Source organism: Anopheles darlingi, chromosome 3 (genome assembly GCF_943734745.1).
Source record: "Anopheles darlingi chromosome 3, idAnoDarlMG_H_01, whole genome shotgun sequence".
Taxonomy (NCBI): Eukaryota; Metazoa; Arthropoda; class Insecta; order Diptera; family Culicidae; genus Anopheles; species Anopheles darlingi.
Genome location: NC_064875.1, coordinates 43,895,939 through 43,908,438, shown reverse-complemented (window position 1 = coordinate 43,908,438; position 12,500 = coordinate 43,895,939). Strand labels below are relative to the sequence as shown.

Here is a 12,500-nt window from a genome sequence, read left to right as displayed (position 1 = left end):
TTTTCCGCGTAAACCGCGGAGAAGTTCGGGTTTAGCGGCTAGAGGCCACACGACGCCACACAACCGCCTGGGGAGCGATGCGGAAGTTGAGTCCTCGAAACACTCGCCCTTCGTATAGGGATTATGCAATAAGTTTTATTGCTTTACACCACAGAATTGGTCTGACCAGGCTCCAGACGGGACATACATTACGGTTCCCTGCCCGCGATAATGTGTTTCTTTTTTCCCCAAATACAACACTCGCATGAGTTAGTTAGGGCGGAACTAATGCGAACCAATGTGGAACGAAAGCAGTAGGATGATTTACAAAAAAAAAACTACAAAATCGGAACACATCGATGGGATCGTGTTTCCAATCCTAAGGTGTTTGTGTGCGGTAGAACAGAAACGCGCAGCAAATGAAGCCAGCATTGTGCAGGATGATGATAGCAAGGAACTGTTGGTCCGCGTCGGCGGCATGGTGACGCTTTAAAGTGTTCGCGTGGCCTGTTCCTCATGTTTGTTTTCTTTATTCCGCCCCAGAAAGGATCAGCGAGCGTACGTCTTGCGAACACTTGTAGCCTTGCTTCAATGTGTTTTTATTCCTTGTATTCCGCTTTTGGAAAACAAAACAAAAAATCCACAGAAAACAAAACTCTGTGGAACATTTCCGATCCATAAAACCAGGACACACGGTCAGCGTCGGGAGTCTTGCCGCGCAGATGCTACCATATGGTCCTGCTTTCAAAAGGAGCTGGAAAAAGAAGAAGATCTTCAGCCGTAAGGCAGCAGGTTGCAGAGTTTGGTTGTGCGATTCTCCTGGCAAGATATCAGATTGTCCAGCAGTCCAAGGCCTGTGTATTGGTGAAGGCAAAAGGGCCTTTGTTAGTTTCTACTTCATCAGTGTTCCCCGTTTCCTTTCCATGAGTTAGCTAGCATCCTTCCTTTTTGGGAAGAGATCAAACAACCGGGGGATCCCTTCTAGAGCCAGATGCGTGCTGCTTGCCCAATCGCCTGTGCGGCCCTCAAGCAGGTAGCAAGGTGTTCGGACAGAAGAAGCAGCCGAGCATCTAAATTGAATCGAAACCCTCGAAATGCCTTCTTTTTTTCTTTCGCTTTTTCAATTCGGTAGTTGCTTTGGGATGTTTCGGAGCTGGATCATTTCAGATGCTTCTTGTTTTACTATCGACTGCATTCAAAGCAAAAGCAGCAGCAGCAGCAATCCAGAGAAAGTCTAATGTTGGTCAGATTTGCGTTGGAGAATAGTTGACTTCCTTTAGTCTAAAGATGTTGTTACAGCAATATTTAAAAACTAAGAAACCTGTTAAAAAATTAGATATTTTTTCACTCAAAATCATGTAAAAGTGCGAATTCTTAATATAAAAGGGTGTACATAAATTGATATAATATCTCTTAAAAATCCACGAACCCTCGTTATCTACCTGTATGGCTTTTGTTGTAAATCACATACATTCCCTCGCACACGCTAGTTTCCGGATATATCTGCCTTTCTAGTTTTTCCATGTCTGGAATACATCGTTTTCCGGGTGTTTTTCTAGAAGCAATAAAGCCTAATTAACTGGCGACTGGGGAGGATGATTGAGGAGAATGTAAGAACTGGTTCTCGAGGGGATCGGCCCAACTTCGGAATTACCGAAATCACACAGCACGCACCCGGCAAGTCTGACGTTGATCCCTGGAGAAAAAAGGAAGCTAGGTCCTACTCTTACCTTCTGCCCATCATTTGAAACGGCTCGCCTGCCCTAATGAGCGCCAGGAGACGACCTGGTCTGTGATTATGAGCCTCGACGGAACCGTGACACCATGTCTAGAGAAGGTCTCGTTGGGAATTCGGCAAAATGCACGAACACACACAAATCTCATAGTTTAATTCCAGCGTCCTTCAGTTTTCAGGGACTTGTTGATGAAATTGTGGTCTTACTTTGTTATAATATGAAAAAATGGGAACAAAATTACGTCACACAAGTGGAAGTAAACCATCGGAATGGGTCGCTTCTGGGTCGTATTTCTGTTATTCTCTGCCTCTAGAGTTCTGGTTCTGCACAATCCGCTTCAGTTGTTACCGATCAACATGTTTTGAAATGCAAACCAGCATGTTTGCTCCGCACTGCAGATTATTTACTTTCCCATCCAACGATCCGTGGCCAGTATCAAAAAGTGTAGAATTCGCGGCGGAGCAGCGCGCAGTTCTCTCGCAAGCAAGCGAATGTCCATCGATCCGTAACGGAATCCGAGCACGCTGCCCTATTGAGCTGGCATTCAAATTCGTTTCATTTGTTTTGGAAATAGAAGGGCTAGTGCTCGTGGAAATGTTCTGTATGTTAAGGTTGCGGCAAAATATAGGTTTAAATCGTATTGCCCGGAAGGCAAAGCTAACGCGTGCTCCGGAAAGGGTTGGCTGGTGACTGATGGAAGCCTGACGTGCCCAGAATTTTCACTCGGAACGAGTTGTAGGTGGCTGACAATGTTGGTGGACAATGCCATGCTGTTCCCGTTGGCTGGAAAGCATCAGCACGACAAACATAACCCGAATAAAAAACGATCGTCACCATTCCGAGCTGATGTTTGCTTTGGTGATCTACAGTGGCGGTGTGTCACCAGCCAATCCATTACAGTAGACGACTCTGCTGCTTTTGGTTATTCTTTAGGTAAACAGTATCCCCATCTTCGTTCGAAGTGAACGAGGTACTTACAAAAATTGCATAATTTTGACAAATTTTTAACTTTCGACTGCGTGTTATATTCCTTTTTCCAGTAGCTTTCACCCGGTCTGTTATCGATGCAAAGAAGTAGTAGGGTTGGCTCTCAACGGTTGTAACTGCCGGAACTAAGAGGAGAGTTATGGGTTGTTGTGGGTTGCATAGCGTGTTTTGCCACGGAAAAGTCGTCACCCCCCAAGTCCAGCAGCGGTGTTTTGTACAACAAAACTTTTCCATTGTTATCCCCGCGCCCTACAGCAACGCAGACCTCACTACTAGCCTACCTCTCTCCCTGCAACACAATAGAACCAACCGCCACCACCCTTCAAACGTGGGCTATCCCTGTTGGTTCTTCCTTCGTTCCATACTGCAACATCGCTTTGGGCTGTTAAGTCTTATCTCTCTATACCAGTCCGGTGATGGTTTTTGTGGGGAGGGATTCAGCGGCCATTCACCGGGACCCATCGCAGCACCGACCTGCGGAATGCACTACTCGCTGGCAACCGGTGGTGAATGGTTCTTAATGGTAGACGACGGGTTGGTTTGTTGGTTGGTTACACCCAATTTATCATTCTTTTCCCTAAAACCGGGGGTGTTTAAATACTGTCTCGTAGGTGATGTACGCTGTTTACTATGATGCGTGATGGTGTGGCGAACCGCACGTTTTTCCTCGGGAAGCACCCCCCGGATAAGCGGTAAATTGAATATTTCCGATTTCGTTTTGGGTTTGGGTTTGACTTTGAAAAGTGTGAAAATCCATGGAAAAAGTGTGAAGCGGCATCGTTTCGTTTCGATCTCAAAAGCCGTGGCCACACGGGGCGAAAACTCTAGCGCAAACGAAAAAATTAATGCCAAAACTTTTGCGCTTCGATATGTTTACATGGCCGGGTTGAGGAAATTAAAATCGTTTTTTTGAAGAAAAGGATTGAATACACTAGCAATGATCACTCACTGTCGATGTAAACCACAAAAAGAACATATTGTGAGCCCTACCGTTTGCAAAAAGCTTTTACGCTAGGTTTTACGCTCCACGGACCAATAATCGTTTGACAGCATGTAAACGGCAAGCGAAACCGTTTTGGCATTAATTTTTTCGTTTGCGCTAGAGTTTTCGCCCCGTGTGGCCACGGCTAAAGACCTAAAACAACCACTACTAGATTAAATGCTAACGGCCAGGATGGTCCAGAAGAAAATTTTAAAATTCTCGAAGCATAGCACAGCCTTTCTAAGGTTACTATGCTGATTCAAGCGCAGCAAAGAAGAGACCAACCAAACCGACATCCTCCTCTGCCTGTTGAACCCATTCTGTTTCCATTTTCGCTTTCACGATGCTTTCGAAAAATGTGTAGCACTTCCGGTTCGCGGTTCAGGTTGCTGTTACGGCGAGATGTTTCTTGTGCACTTTTCTCAAAATGATTATAACAAAACCCGATAATCGCATTACTGTTGACAACAGTATAGCTCTTTGGAAGCCAGCGAAATGAAAGAAGAAGGATGGTTCATTCCTCTAACCATGGAAGAAGAAGTGATGATTAATCACGTTGTGACTTTCAACCGCCGTGGCCAGTTGCAGGTGGATTGTTTTAAAAACCAAACAACACCAAAAGCGTGTGGGAACCTTTAACCTGTCGCGGGTTGTTTGAGGGTGACAATATAATCACACAATTAATACAGCTGCTAATGAACGTTTACCTCTCCTAGGAGAAGGTTTTCACACTTAGGGGACCCATGCCATCATGGTCGGACCCCTTAACCGATCGACGCAACCGTAATTAATCGATGCTTTCGAGGAGATATTCAAATGATGAACGCATTTCGGTTCGGTCACGGTTCCGTAGCTTTTACTCTTTCCAAACCGCACCCCAGCGGAGAACAGGAACACGTGCAGCAATCAGCAAAATGCATCGAATGGTTTCCTCGATGGATTGCTCCCTCCTGTTTCGGTTACATTCCGGTAACATCCCCGGAAGAGAATCGAACGAAAGGGACGCGATGTAATGCCGTTTGCCGTTTCCGGAGCATCGGAGAGCTTGACAAAGTGTTCTAGTTCGTTGGGTTTTTTGACTATGAACCGTTTTGGGGAGGAAAGTGAAGGTTCAAGGCAGTTCAGGGAGAGCGTTCAAATTGGGGGGCGATTCAATTTTTATTCCGTAGAAATGACCTCACAGCATGGATGAGATCGCTTTAAGAATTTTTGAGGTCCAACTGCACAGTTCCAAAGGAGAAAATGAGCCCCTTTATGGTTCAAGTGCAAACTGTGCTTCAGAAGTGTATCAACGTGCTTCAGATTGTAATGAGTCATAATTAGTCGTGATCGAGTTTTATGCCATAAAAATCGTGGTTGGAGCCAAAACATTGTGCTGTATGTTATCGTTAGAGTGAAGTGACCGATATACTTGGTTCTTCCAAAGAAATGATTCATGTCTTAGCTGGCGCCCAGAACGGATGCAACAATCGGTAGGCAGGAAATTTGTATCTGCCGTTTCTTGGGAACTGATGACGATACAGCTGGTGGCGGAATCCCAGGGGACCAGGACACTCTGGTGAATGGTTTCCACAGTATTTATTGCCTAATATGCTTTACAAGAATCACCGGAACGGATAAGAATTTTAACAGTTCATCGAGTGTCAACCGCAGCTTACTTGCCGGCCGTCCATCCGCGTTCGCGTTCCTTGGTGAGCGTAAAATCGTAGCGATTCGGGTTGACGGAGCTGATGGCGTGGTTCTTAACCTCAGGGAAGAACTCCCAGCCTTCGTCCACAGATTGCTTCTTCAGGGCTCCGGCTACACTGAAGATAAGACCGGCCACCAAACCGCTAACGGCGCTGCGCTTCCAAGCACCGTAGATACCGCCGGCCGCGAACGCACCAACCACGTAGTTCCATCCGTCGTCACGGCCACGCAACTTGTTGGCGGCGTATGTACCGACCGTGAACGCCGAAGCCATGCCCACGAACGGACCGGTGAAGTACAAGTACCGAGCGATGGTCGGAACGTATCCTTTCGGTTTGGACACCATCATCACCTCGACCGTGGACCATCCGAGACCGCCGGCCAGTGCGTATTTGTTCGTGGCGATCATCTTCCCGAACAGGTCCTCGCCTTCCGGCTTGTCGTAGTAATTTGCCTTTAAGCTCATTTTGACTGGAAGAAGGATAATGTGGGAATTAAATACATCTCGTTCTCTGGCCACAATTTAATTTGTTTGTTCAAAGAGAATCCAGGGAACGGTAGAACAGAATCAAAACATTCACATTCACGGCCGAATAACACCCATTAAAACCCTCCAGAAACCATTAATGCGATGTGCTATACGATGTTTAGGATGTTTAGTGCTTCAAGAATGAATTTAGCTACTGGATGCACTCGATTTATGGACATTTTACGGTGTTTTTGGGTAGTAAAACTTACAGAATTCTCGGAGCAAAAGGCGAATTTTACGTAACTTTTGACGTTTCTCCGGGTGGCTGCGTACCGATGGATGGACGTTTTGGCTGCATCCTTTAATGCGCGCATTTTAGCTTTATAACAACATCGCTGCTCGTAGGCTGGATAACAGAACAAAGTGGCACGGTAATGTGTGCTGTCTCTTTTTATACAACCTCGTTTTGTGACCGCACCAGCGAAATCTGTTCCGGGAACCTGAGATCGAGATAGCGATGCAAAAAAGTGCATAAATTGAAAGAGTGTTGTTTTCAGTGAAACAGTTTTCTACAATCATCTAATTCCACAACCGGTAAGCCACGAAAATCATATCCAGCTGGCACGAGTGCGCCTGTTCCCGGATGAAAATAGGTTAGAAAAGGTGCCGAGTAGCCGGGTGTCTTTTTCAAGTGTGATCTTTTCGTCGTTCGAGAACGAGCGAAAGAATTTGATAAGCAACCGCCACGGCAGCGCATGAATGCGTGGCAAACGAAAAGCCGATAAGCCAAACAGGCTTCAAGCGCTTCCGTCCGCATTTTCTGGCAACCGGCCAGCTGTGCGCGAGATGATGCAAATTATGCAAGGTTCCTCGTCACACGCTTCATTTTCCGGGACAGCGTGGGCCTCGAGGAGCGCGTGACGTCGTTCGCTATCATCGTCATCGCATTTACACCTGCTTCTTTTGCTTCTCGATTGATTTTCTTCCCTCACATTAAAGGAAAAGGCAGGAAACCATGGTGACCGAAACGATCAAAGAAGAGCCGGTAGGCAACGAAGCAGGAGAATCGAAGAAAGCAGCCAAGAAGCTGGCCAAGGAGGCTCAAAAGGCGCAAAAGGTAACAGACCTCCTCCCTCTCTACCCCTCGCCACAAACCCACCTAATTGTTGCTCTAATTTTAGAAAGCGGAACATAAGGCGGCCGCGGCAGCCGCTTCCGGTGCGGCTGAGGATGGTTCCAACGAGGATGCTGCCGGTGCCGACTACGCCGCCGCTCGGTACGGGACGATGAAAATGATTCAAAGTGTGGAGAAGCATACGGAGCGCAAGTTTGTGAAGGTTTCCGAGCTGGTCCAGTGTCAGCGTGAGGCGGAAGTGTGGGTACGAGGCCGAGTGCACACGTCTCGTTGCAAAGGCAAACAGTGCTTCCTGGTGCTGCGCCAGCAGAGTAGCACGGTACAGTGTTTGCTCGCCGTCAATGAGACCGTGTCGAAGCAGATGGTCAAATTTTCCGGCAGCATTCCACGTGAAAGCATCATCGATCTGAAGGCACGCGTGATTCCCGTCGAACAGCGGATCGAGTCGTGCACGGAGCAGACGCTCGAACTGCATGTACTTGAGCTGTTCCTACTATCGGCGGCAAAGGCGCAGCTACCACTGCAAATCGAAGACGCGTCCCGGCCAGAAAAGTCCGACGATCCGGAAGCGCTGAAAATTCGCGTCAATCAAGATACCCGGTTGGACAACCGTGTGCTCGATTTACGAACTCCGGCAAATCAGGCCATCTTCCGGCTGGAGGCCGGTGTGTGCAAGCTATTCCGCGATGTCTTAACGGCCAAGGGTTTCACTGAAATCCACACGCCAAAGATCATCTCGGCTGCCAGTGAGGGTGGTGCAAACGTTTTCACGGTCAGCTACTTTAAAGGTTCGTCGCCTACGGAATGCACCACGGTTCCTTTCGGATCAGTTCACTATCATCCTCTTAATTTCCTTCTAGATTCTGCATATTTGGCTCAATCGCCCCAGCTGTACAAACAGATGGCCATTGCGGCCGATTTCGACAAGGTGTTTACGGTCGGGGCCGTATTCCGTGCGGAGGACTCCAACACTCATCGGCATTTGACGGAGTTTGTCGGTCTCGACCTCGAGATGGCATTCAAGTACCACTATCACGAGGTACTCGACACTATCGGCAACACGTTCACCGAGATGTTCAAGGGATTACGTGATAGGTAATGTTGGTCACGCTCAATATCTTCTCGAAATTGAATGAAACCACCACTAATGTACTTTTTCTTTACATAGCTACGCAAAAGAGATCGCCGCTGTCGGTCAGCAGTACAATGTGGAACCGTTCAAATTCCTGGAACCACCGCTGAAGCTGGAGTTCGCGCAAGCCGTAGCGATGCTGCGTGAGGCTGGTGTCCAGATGGACGATGAGGAGGACTTGTCGACGCCGAGCGAAAAGTTACTCGGCCGCCTGGTGAAGGCAAAGTACGACACGGATTTCTACATCCTCGACAAGTTTCCGCTGGCCGTACGACCGTTTTACACGATGCCCGATCCGACGAATCCCCGGTATTCCAACTCGTACGACATGTTCATGCGCGGCGAAGAGATTCTGTCCGGTGCGCAGCGAATACACGATCCCGACTATCTGATCGAGCGCGCGAAGCTGCACGCGATTGATTTGTCAAAGATCGCCGCTTATATTGATGCATTCCGGTACGGGTGCCCACCGCACGCCGGCGGTGGTATCGGTATGGAGCGTGTGGTGATGCTGTACCTTGGGTTGGACAACATTCGCAAAACGTCCATGTTCCCGCGCGATCCCAAACGCTTGACACCGTAAAGGGAATCGGGGCAGAAAGTGCGCGACCATGGTCTTCGAGCATACGCGCTGCCACGCACATCAAAAGACAACTGACTGAAATTCCGCTAATATGTGGTCTAAGGGAGTAGTCGGGGTCCATAAGCGAAGACGAAGAAGGCGCGGATATATCAATATGAATTGCGGGAATAAAACGGCAAAACAACATTAAGACGCGTGAAGTGGCTAAATTCAATTGGCTTCCGATTCCGGTTCCTTCTTTAACTTTCTAATGCCTATTAGCTTAGGCGCGAAATGGTAAATAAGATTTAAATCATCACACGACATGTAACCATTTTCCATACATTTTCTTTTTCGCATGGCATCGTACAATACATTGAGCATTTAGCAATTAAAACCCGGTATGCTTTCATTTCTCTCAGCAGAAATAACATCCACTCCTACTGTAGTATCTCAATCCCGGTAAAAGGGGAAATAGGAATCCACATTAATCCAACGTGGCACTTTAGTTCAGCAGGACTTGTGTAAGCCAGCGACAGCATGAAATACATCTACATAGACAGGCTCACACACACAAACGAGGGACAATTTTCGTCCTTACACATCCTTTGTATCCGAGAGTGTCAATCCGAACAATAGTTGTTAGTAACAACAGGTGCCTCCTAGAATGGGTTGCAAGGCGAACCGGCGAAACGCACAACGGGTTAGTATTAGTACGCATGCTATGTACGGCGGTCCACTAGCAGGGTGGTAGTGCATCAACCACACCCGCCACTGATAACGGATGTGTCGACGAGGTGCTACTACAGCCCAGTTGGGAAAACTCGCGGTTGGTGAGGTTGCAACCAAAACATTACCCATCGGCAACGGTGCCTGAATCACGAGCTAGCATCCGGTGGCATTGGTCCAGTTTCGTGCTAGCACTGGATGTATATACCAGAATTGCTCCCGGGGGTTAATCGAATTACTCATCTATTGCTCGAGTACGTAGTGACGGGACGTGAAGCAAAACACCAATAGTCAGTAATCTTGTGAGTTAAAAAAAAGTTCGAGAAAACAGTGAAAACAGATAAGATTAGTCTATCGTTCATCATTCATTTGTCGCTTCCGATTGTTTCTGTCGAGGGAGAGCACAAAACACGTTCGGTAGAGGTAGCAGATAGTGTGCCATGAGTGCGTCAAAGACGAAAATTCTTCAAAAACTAACCGTCAACACGAGCGATGTGACAACATTGGACTTCTACGGCAGCTCCCTGTTGGTGACAGGGTCAAGGTAAGCCCGATATCGCAATCGATGCATCCCCCCAACACCTGTATGTTGCACCCTTCTCTGTTGGGATATCCTAATGAATTGTGTGGCGTACCTTCTAGCCACCCGTACCTCTCAATGGGGAGGATGTGGCTTAATTATTCAACCGCTATATGCAATCGATATTTCGCAATTTATGTCCTTTTCAACCGGGAACTTGAGGTCCGTTCGGATGTACCACATTGGTTTTTATAATAAAAATATAACGTCGTAGATGTAGCTGGTAGCAAGTAATCGATGTTCCGCTGCCCTATGATTACTTTGATATCTAGCCAACGTTACTATGTCCGATTGCATCTCGAAGGAATTACAGAGTCGGCGGTGCGCTAATTAACCAACGCCCCATACCATCGAAGCTTTCGGTCTCAAACCCGTAATCTACTCCGATTTTTTTCAAATCCATTTAAGTACATTTCGATTTAATAATATATTTAACATTTGCTGCTTTCTATCATTCTCGACAGTGACAAAACGGTTCGCGTCTGGCGCTGGAACCCCGGTCACGGTTTCCAGGAAGCTTCTTACTCGCCGCTGCTCGGTCATCGCTACGGTGTCACGAGTGTCCGGGTGTCGCCGAAGGTGAGTTAATCGATGCAACAACACCATTTTACAGAAACACATTCAGATACTGGCGGGGAGTTTGATGTTCGGTTTCGAGCAATCTGTAACGACACGCATACCCATTCCGATCATCTATCATCCCTAGCTCATTGCAAAGGGTAGCCAGGAAGATGAACACGTCCTTTGCCTTGCTGTGACACTCCAGCTTCTCGAAGAGCTGTATTGCCTGCTCGAACATTGGTAGCACAACGTTCAGCTGCTTTTGCATCCGCTGCTGTAGCCCTGTGCTGGGGCTCTGTTCATCACTTATTTCGGGTTCTGTTTGGACCACCTCCAGCATACAGCGACCGAACAGAAACAGGGCTCGGCCTCTATCGTAGGCTGTTCCATCGGTTAGGAAGGTCGCTATGCAACCGCGTAGCAACGTGAGTGCACGTTGTGGTGCGTACAGGAACTTTAGCAGATAGTATGCGAGATGCAGATCCACCACAGCCCGCTCATAATCTAGATGGTATTGGTTAGCCACTTTTTGCGCCTGATGCAGCGTTTCGAAGGCATTCGCTTTGCCGAGCTGTGCTTGGAGGTTCGCTTCCAAGATGAGCGCCCGGACGCGCGTCGTTGACGTGATTTGGTCATCTGATAGCAGCGCACTAATGCACTTTTGCGCCGTACCGTAGTCCTGCTTGGCAAGCGTGATATGAGCCAACATTAGGTTAGCCGTGACAGGATCCAGAGAATGGAACATCAGGCACTCCTGGCGCGCTTCCGCCCAGCGACCACGGTAGAGGAGACGAATGGCGGATATTAAGTGATCGGTTATGAGCCAGTTCCGCGAATTGGGATACCTCGGAAACCGGTTCATGGCATGATTAAGCGTGACCATGGCAAGTGCGAAATCGCCCTGTAACGTCTGTCGCAATGCGGTGGCGCACAGTACGTGACAGATGCCTTCCCCATTGTACATCCTATCGAGGGACTTCAGGTTTGAGTTCAGCAGCACCTGGGCGCACAGGTTCGATAGTTCGTGTTTGCCGTACACCGTGCAGAGGGCGGTCCGCTCGGCCACGCCTTTCGCCACCAGGTCGATCATTGATTTCTGCGCATTTAGATGATCGTTCGCCATGAACGTTCCAAACACATCAGCCGGCGATATCCCATTCAGACAGGCCGTACGCATCTGGGCCGTCACACGCAGCGAGCAGGCATGCAGCAGCTGCATGTTGACTATTCGTTCCGGAAATGGTGGCCGAAAGCCGTCTAGTAGGTTCAGCCAGGTGTGTGCCAGATGTAGACACGTGTGGTCACCGTTCTCCTGGGCTACCGTGATGCATTCACGCAGTGCCATCATCGCGGCCTCTCGGTGACCGAACTGGGCGTGTAAAATGGCCAGATTTAGGCTTGAGTATTGAAACTCCTTCGTTTCGGAAGTATTCGGTCGCGAGCATTCCGGCGACGTGCGGTCGAAGCAACGATGCAAAGCAACCACTGCGTTGCCGATATCCCCCACACGAATCGCGTTCAAGAAGCTGAGAAAGTAGGCCGGTGCATAGAGAGGGCGATCTTGGATGATTTCGTTGAGCCGTTGCTGTAACTCTTTCGGCGGAAGGGCAGATACTTCGTCCTCTTCGAGCATCGATTTTTGTTGGGCGATGAAGAGCTCCGACTGTTTAATAGACCACCGGCAAGCCACACTCCCGTAGTTGGGGGGCGCTTCGACCGTGTCGACAGCGTTTCCTTTCATGAAGCTCTCGCAATCTGCGACCGACGTCGACTGGTCAACCAGCTGTAGCGCCTGTATGCCCTGATCGTAGTACGCCACCGATGCCCGATACAGACTCATCACCTCCTGGAAGTTCATCTTTTCCAGTGTGACGTACACCTTGCGCAGATACAGCCCAACGACGTGGAAGGTGTTCGAGCTACCGATGATCAGTTTATCGATTTCGTTATACAGATCGA

At 48.4% G+C, this 12,500-nt stretch overlaps 5 protein-coding genes across 6 annotated transcripts in view; 2 read left to right on the top strand and 3 right to left on the bottom strand.

Moving 5' to 3' along the window:
• Positions 1–12,500, bottom strand: part of LOC125957658 (uncharacterized) — a 367,185-nt gene that overhangs the window by 274,764 nt on the left and 79,921 nt on the right. The gene's annotated exons all lie outside the window — the stretch shown is intronic.
• LOC125957681 (uncharacterized) lies at positions 5,244–6,250 on the bottom strand. Its single transcript, XM_049690543.1, has 2 exons — positions 6,112–6,250; positions 5,244–5,844 (listed from the first exon to the last, which is right to left on the bottom strand). Exon 2 carries the CDS (start codon positions 5,837–5,839, stop codon positions 5,339–5,341), a length of 501 nt encoding a protein of 166 aa, XP_049546500.1. The 5' UTR covers positions 5,840–5,844; positions 6,112–6,250; the 3' UTR covers positions 5,244–5,338.
• LOC125957653 (aspartate--tRNA ligase, cytoplasmic) lies at positions 6,289–9,008 on the top strand. Of its 2 annotated transcripts, none has more exons than XM_049690502.1 (5): positions 6,289–6,436; positions 6,842–6,959; positions 7,024–7,765; positions 7,838–8,072; positions 8,146–9,008. In XM_049690502.1, the coding sequence occupies exons 2-5, from the start codon at positions 6,858–6,860 to the stop codon at positions 8,690–8,692; spliced, it is 1,626 nt and encodes a 541-aa protein (XP_049546459.1). In that variant the 5' UTR covers positions 6,289–6,436; positions 6,842–6,857; the 3' UTR covers positions 8,693–9,008. The 2 variants fall into 2 exon arrangements, with proteins under 2 accessions (XP_049546459.1, XP_049546460.1); XM_049690503.1 differs by having other exon boundaries at positions 6,309–6,495.
• LOC125957657 (WD repeat, SAM and U-box domain-containing protein 1-like) overlaps positions 9,424–12,500 on the top strand; it is a 5,928-nt gene continuing 2,851 nt past the window's right edge. The window contains exons 1-3 of the mRNA XM_049690507.1: positions 9,424–9,702; positions 9,797–9,944; positions 10,445–10,559. Of these exons, the coding sequence (XP_049546464.1) occupies positions 9,841–9,944; positions 10,445–10,559 (219 nt within the window). The 5' untranslated portion in view covers positions 9,424–9,702; positions 9,797–9,840. The remainder of the gene's footprint in view (positions 9,703–9,796; positions 9,945–10,444; positions 10,560–12,500) is intronic.
• LOC125957641 (anaphase-promoting complex subunit 5) overlaps positions 10,426–12,500 on the bottom strand; it is a 2,510-nt gene continuing 435 nt past the window's right edge. The window contains exon 1 of the mRNA XM_049690489.1: positions 10,426–12,500. This exon is cut by the window's right edge and continues 435 nt beyond it. Within this exon, the coding sequence (XP_049546446.1) occupies positions 10,588–12,500 (1,913 nt within the window). The 3' untranslated portion in view covers positions 10,426–10,587.

Excerpts from the sequence above, each read along its gene's own strand:
- LOC125957681 (XM_049690543.1), bottom strand. The coding sequence starts at position 5,839 with ATGAGCTTAAAGGCAAATTACTACGACAAGCCGGAAGGCGAGGACCTG.
- LOC125957653 (XM_049690502.1), top strand. The coding sequence starts at position 6,858 with ATGGTGACCGAAACGATCAAAGAAGAGCCGGTAGGCAACGAAGCAGGA. Across the intron at positions 7,766-7,837 it reads CACGGTCAGCTACTTTAAAG|ATTCTGCATATTTGGCTCAA; the intron begins GTTCGTCGCCTA and ends ATTTCCTTCTAG. Across the intron at positions 8,073-8,145 it reads TTCAAGGGATTACGTGATAG|CTACGCAAAAGAGATCGCCG; the intron begins GTAATGTTGGTC and ends TTCTTTACATAG.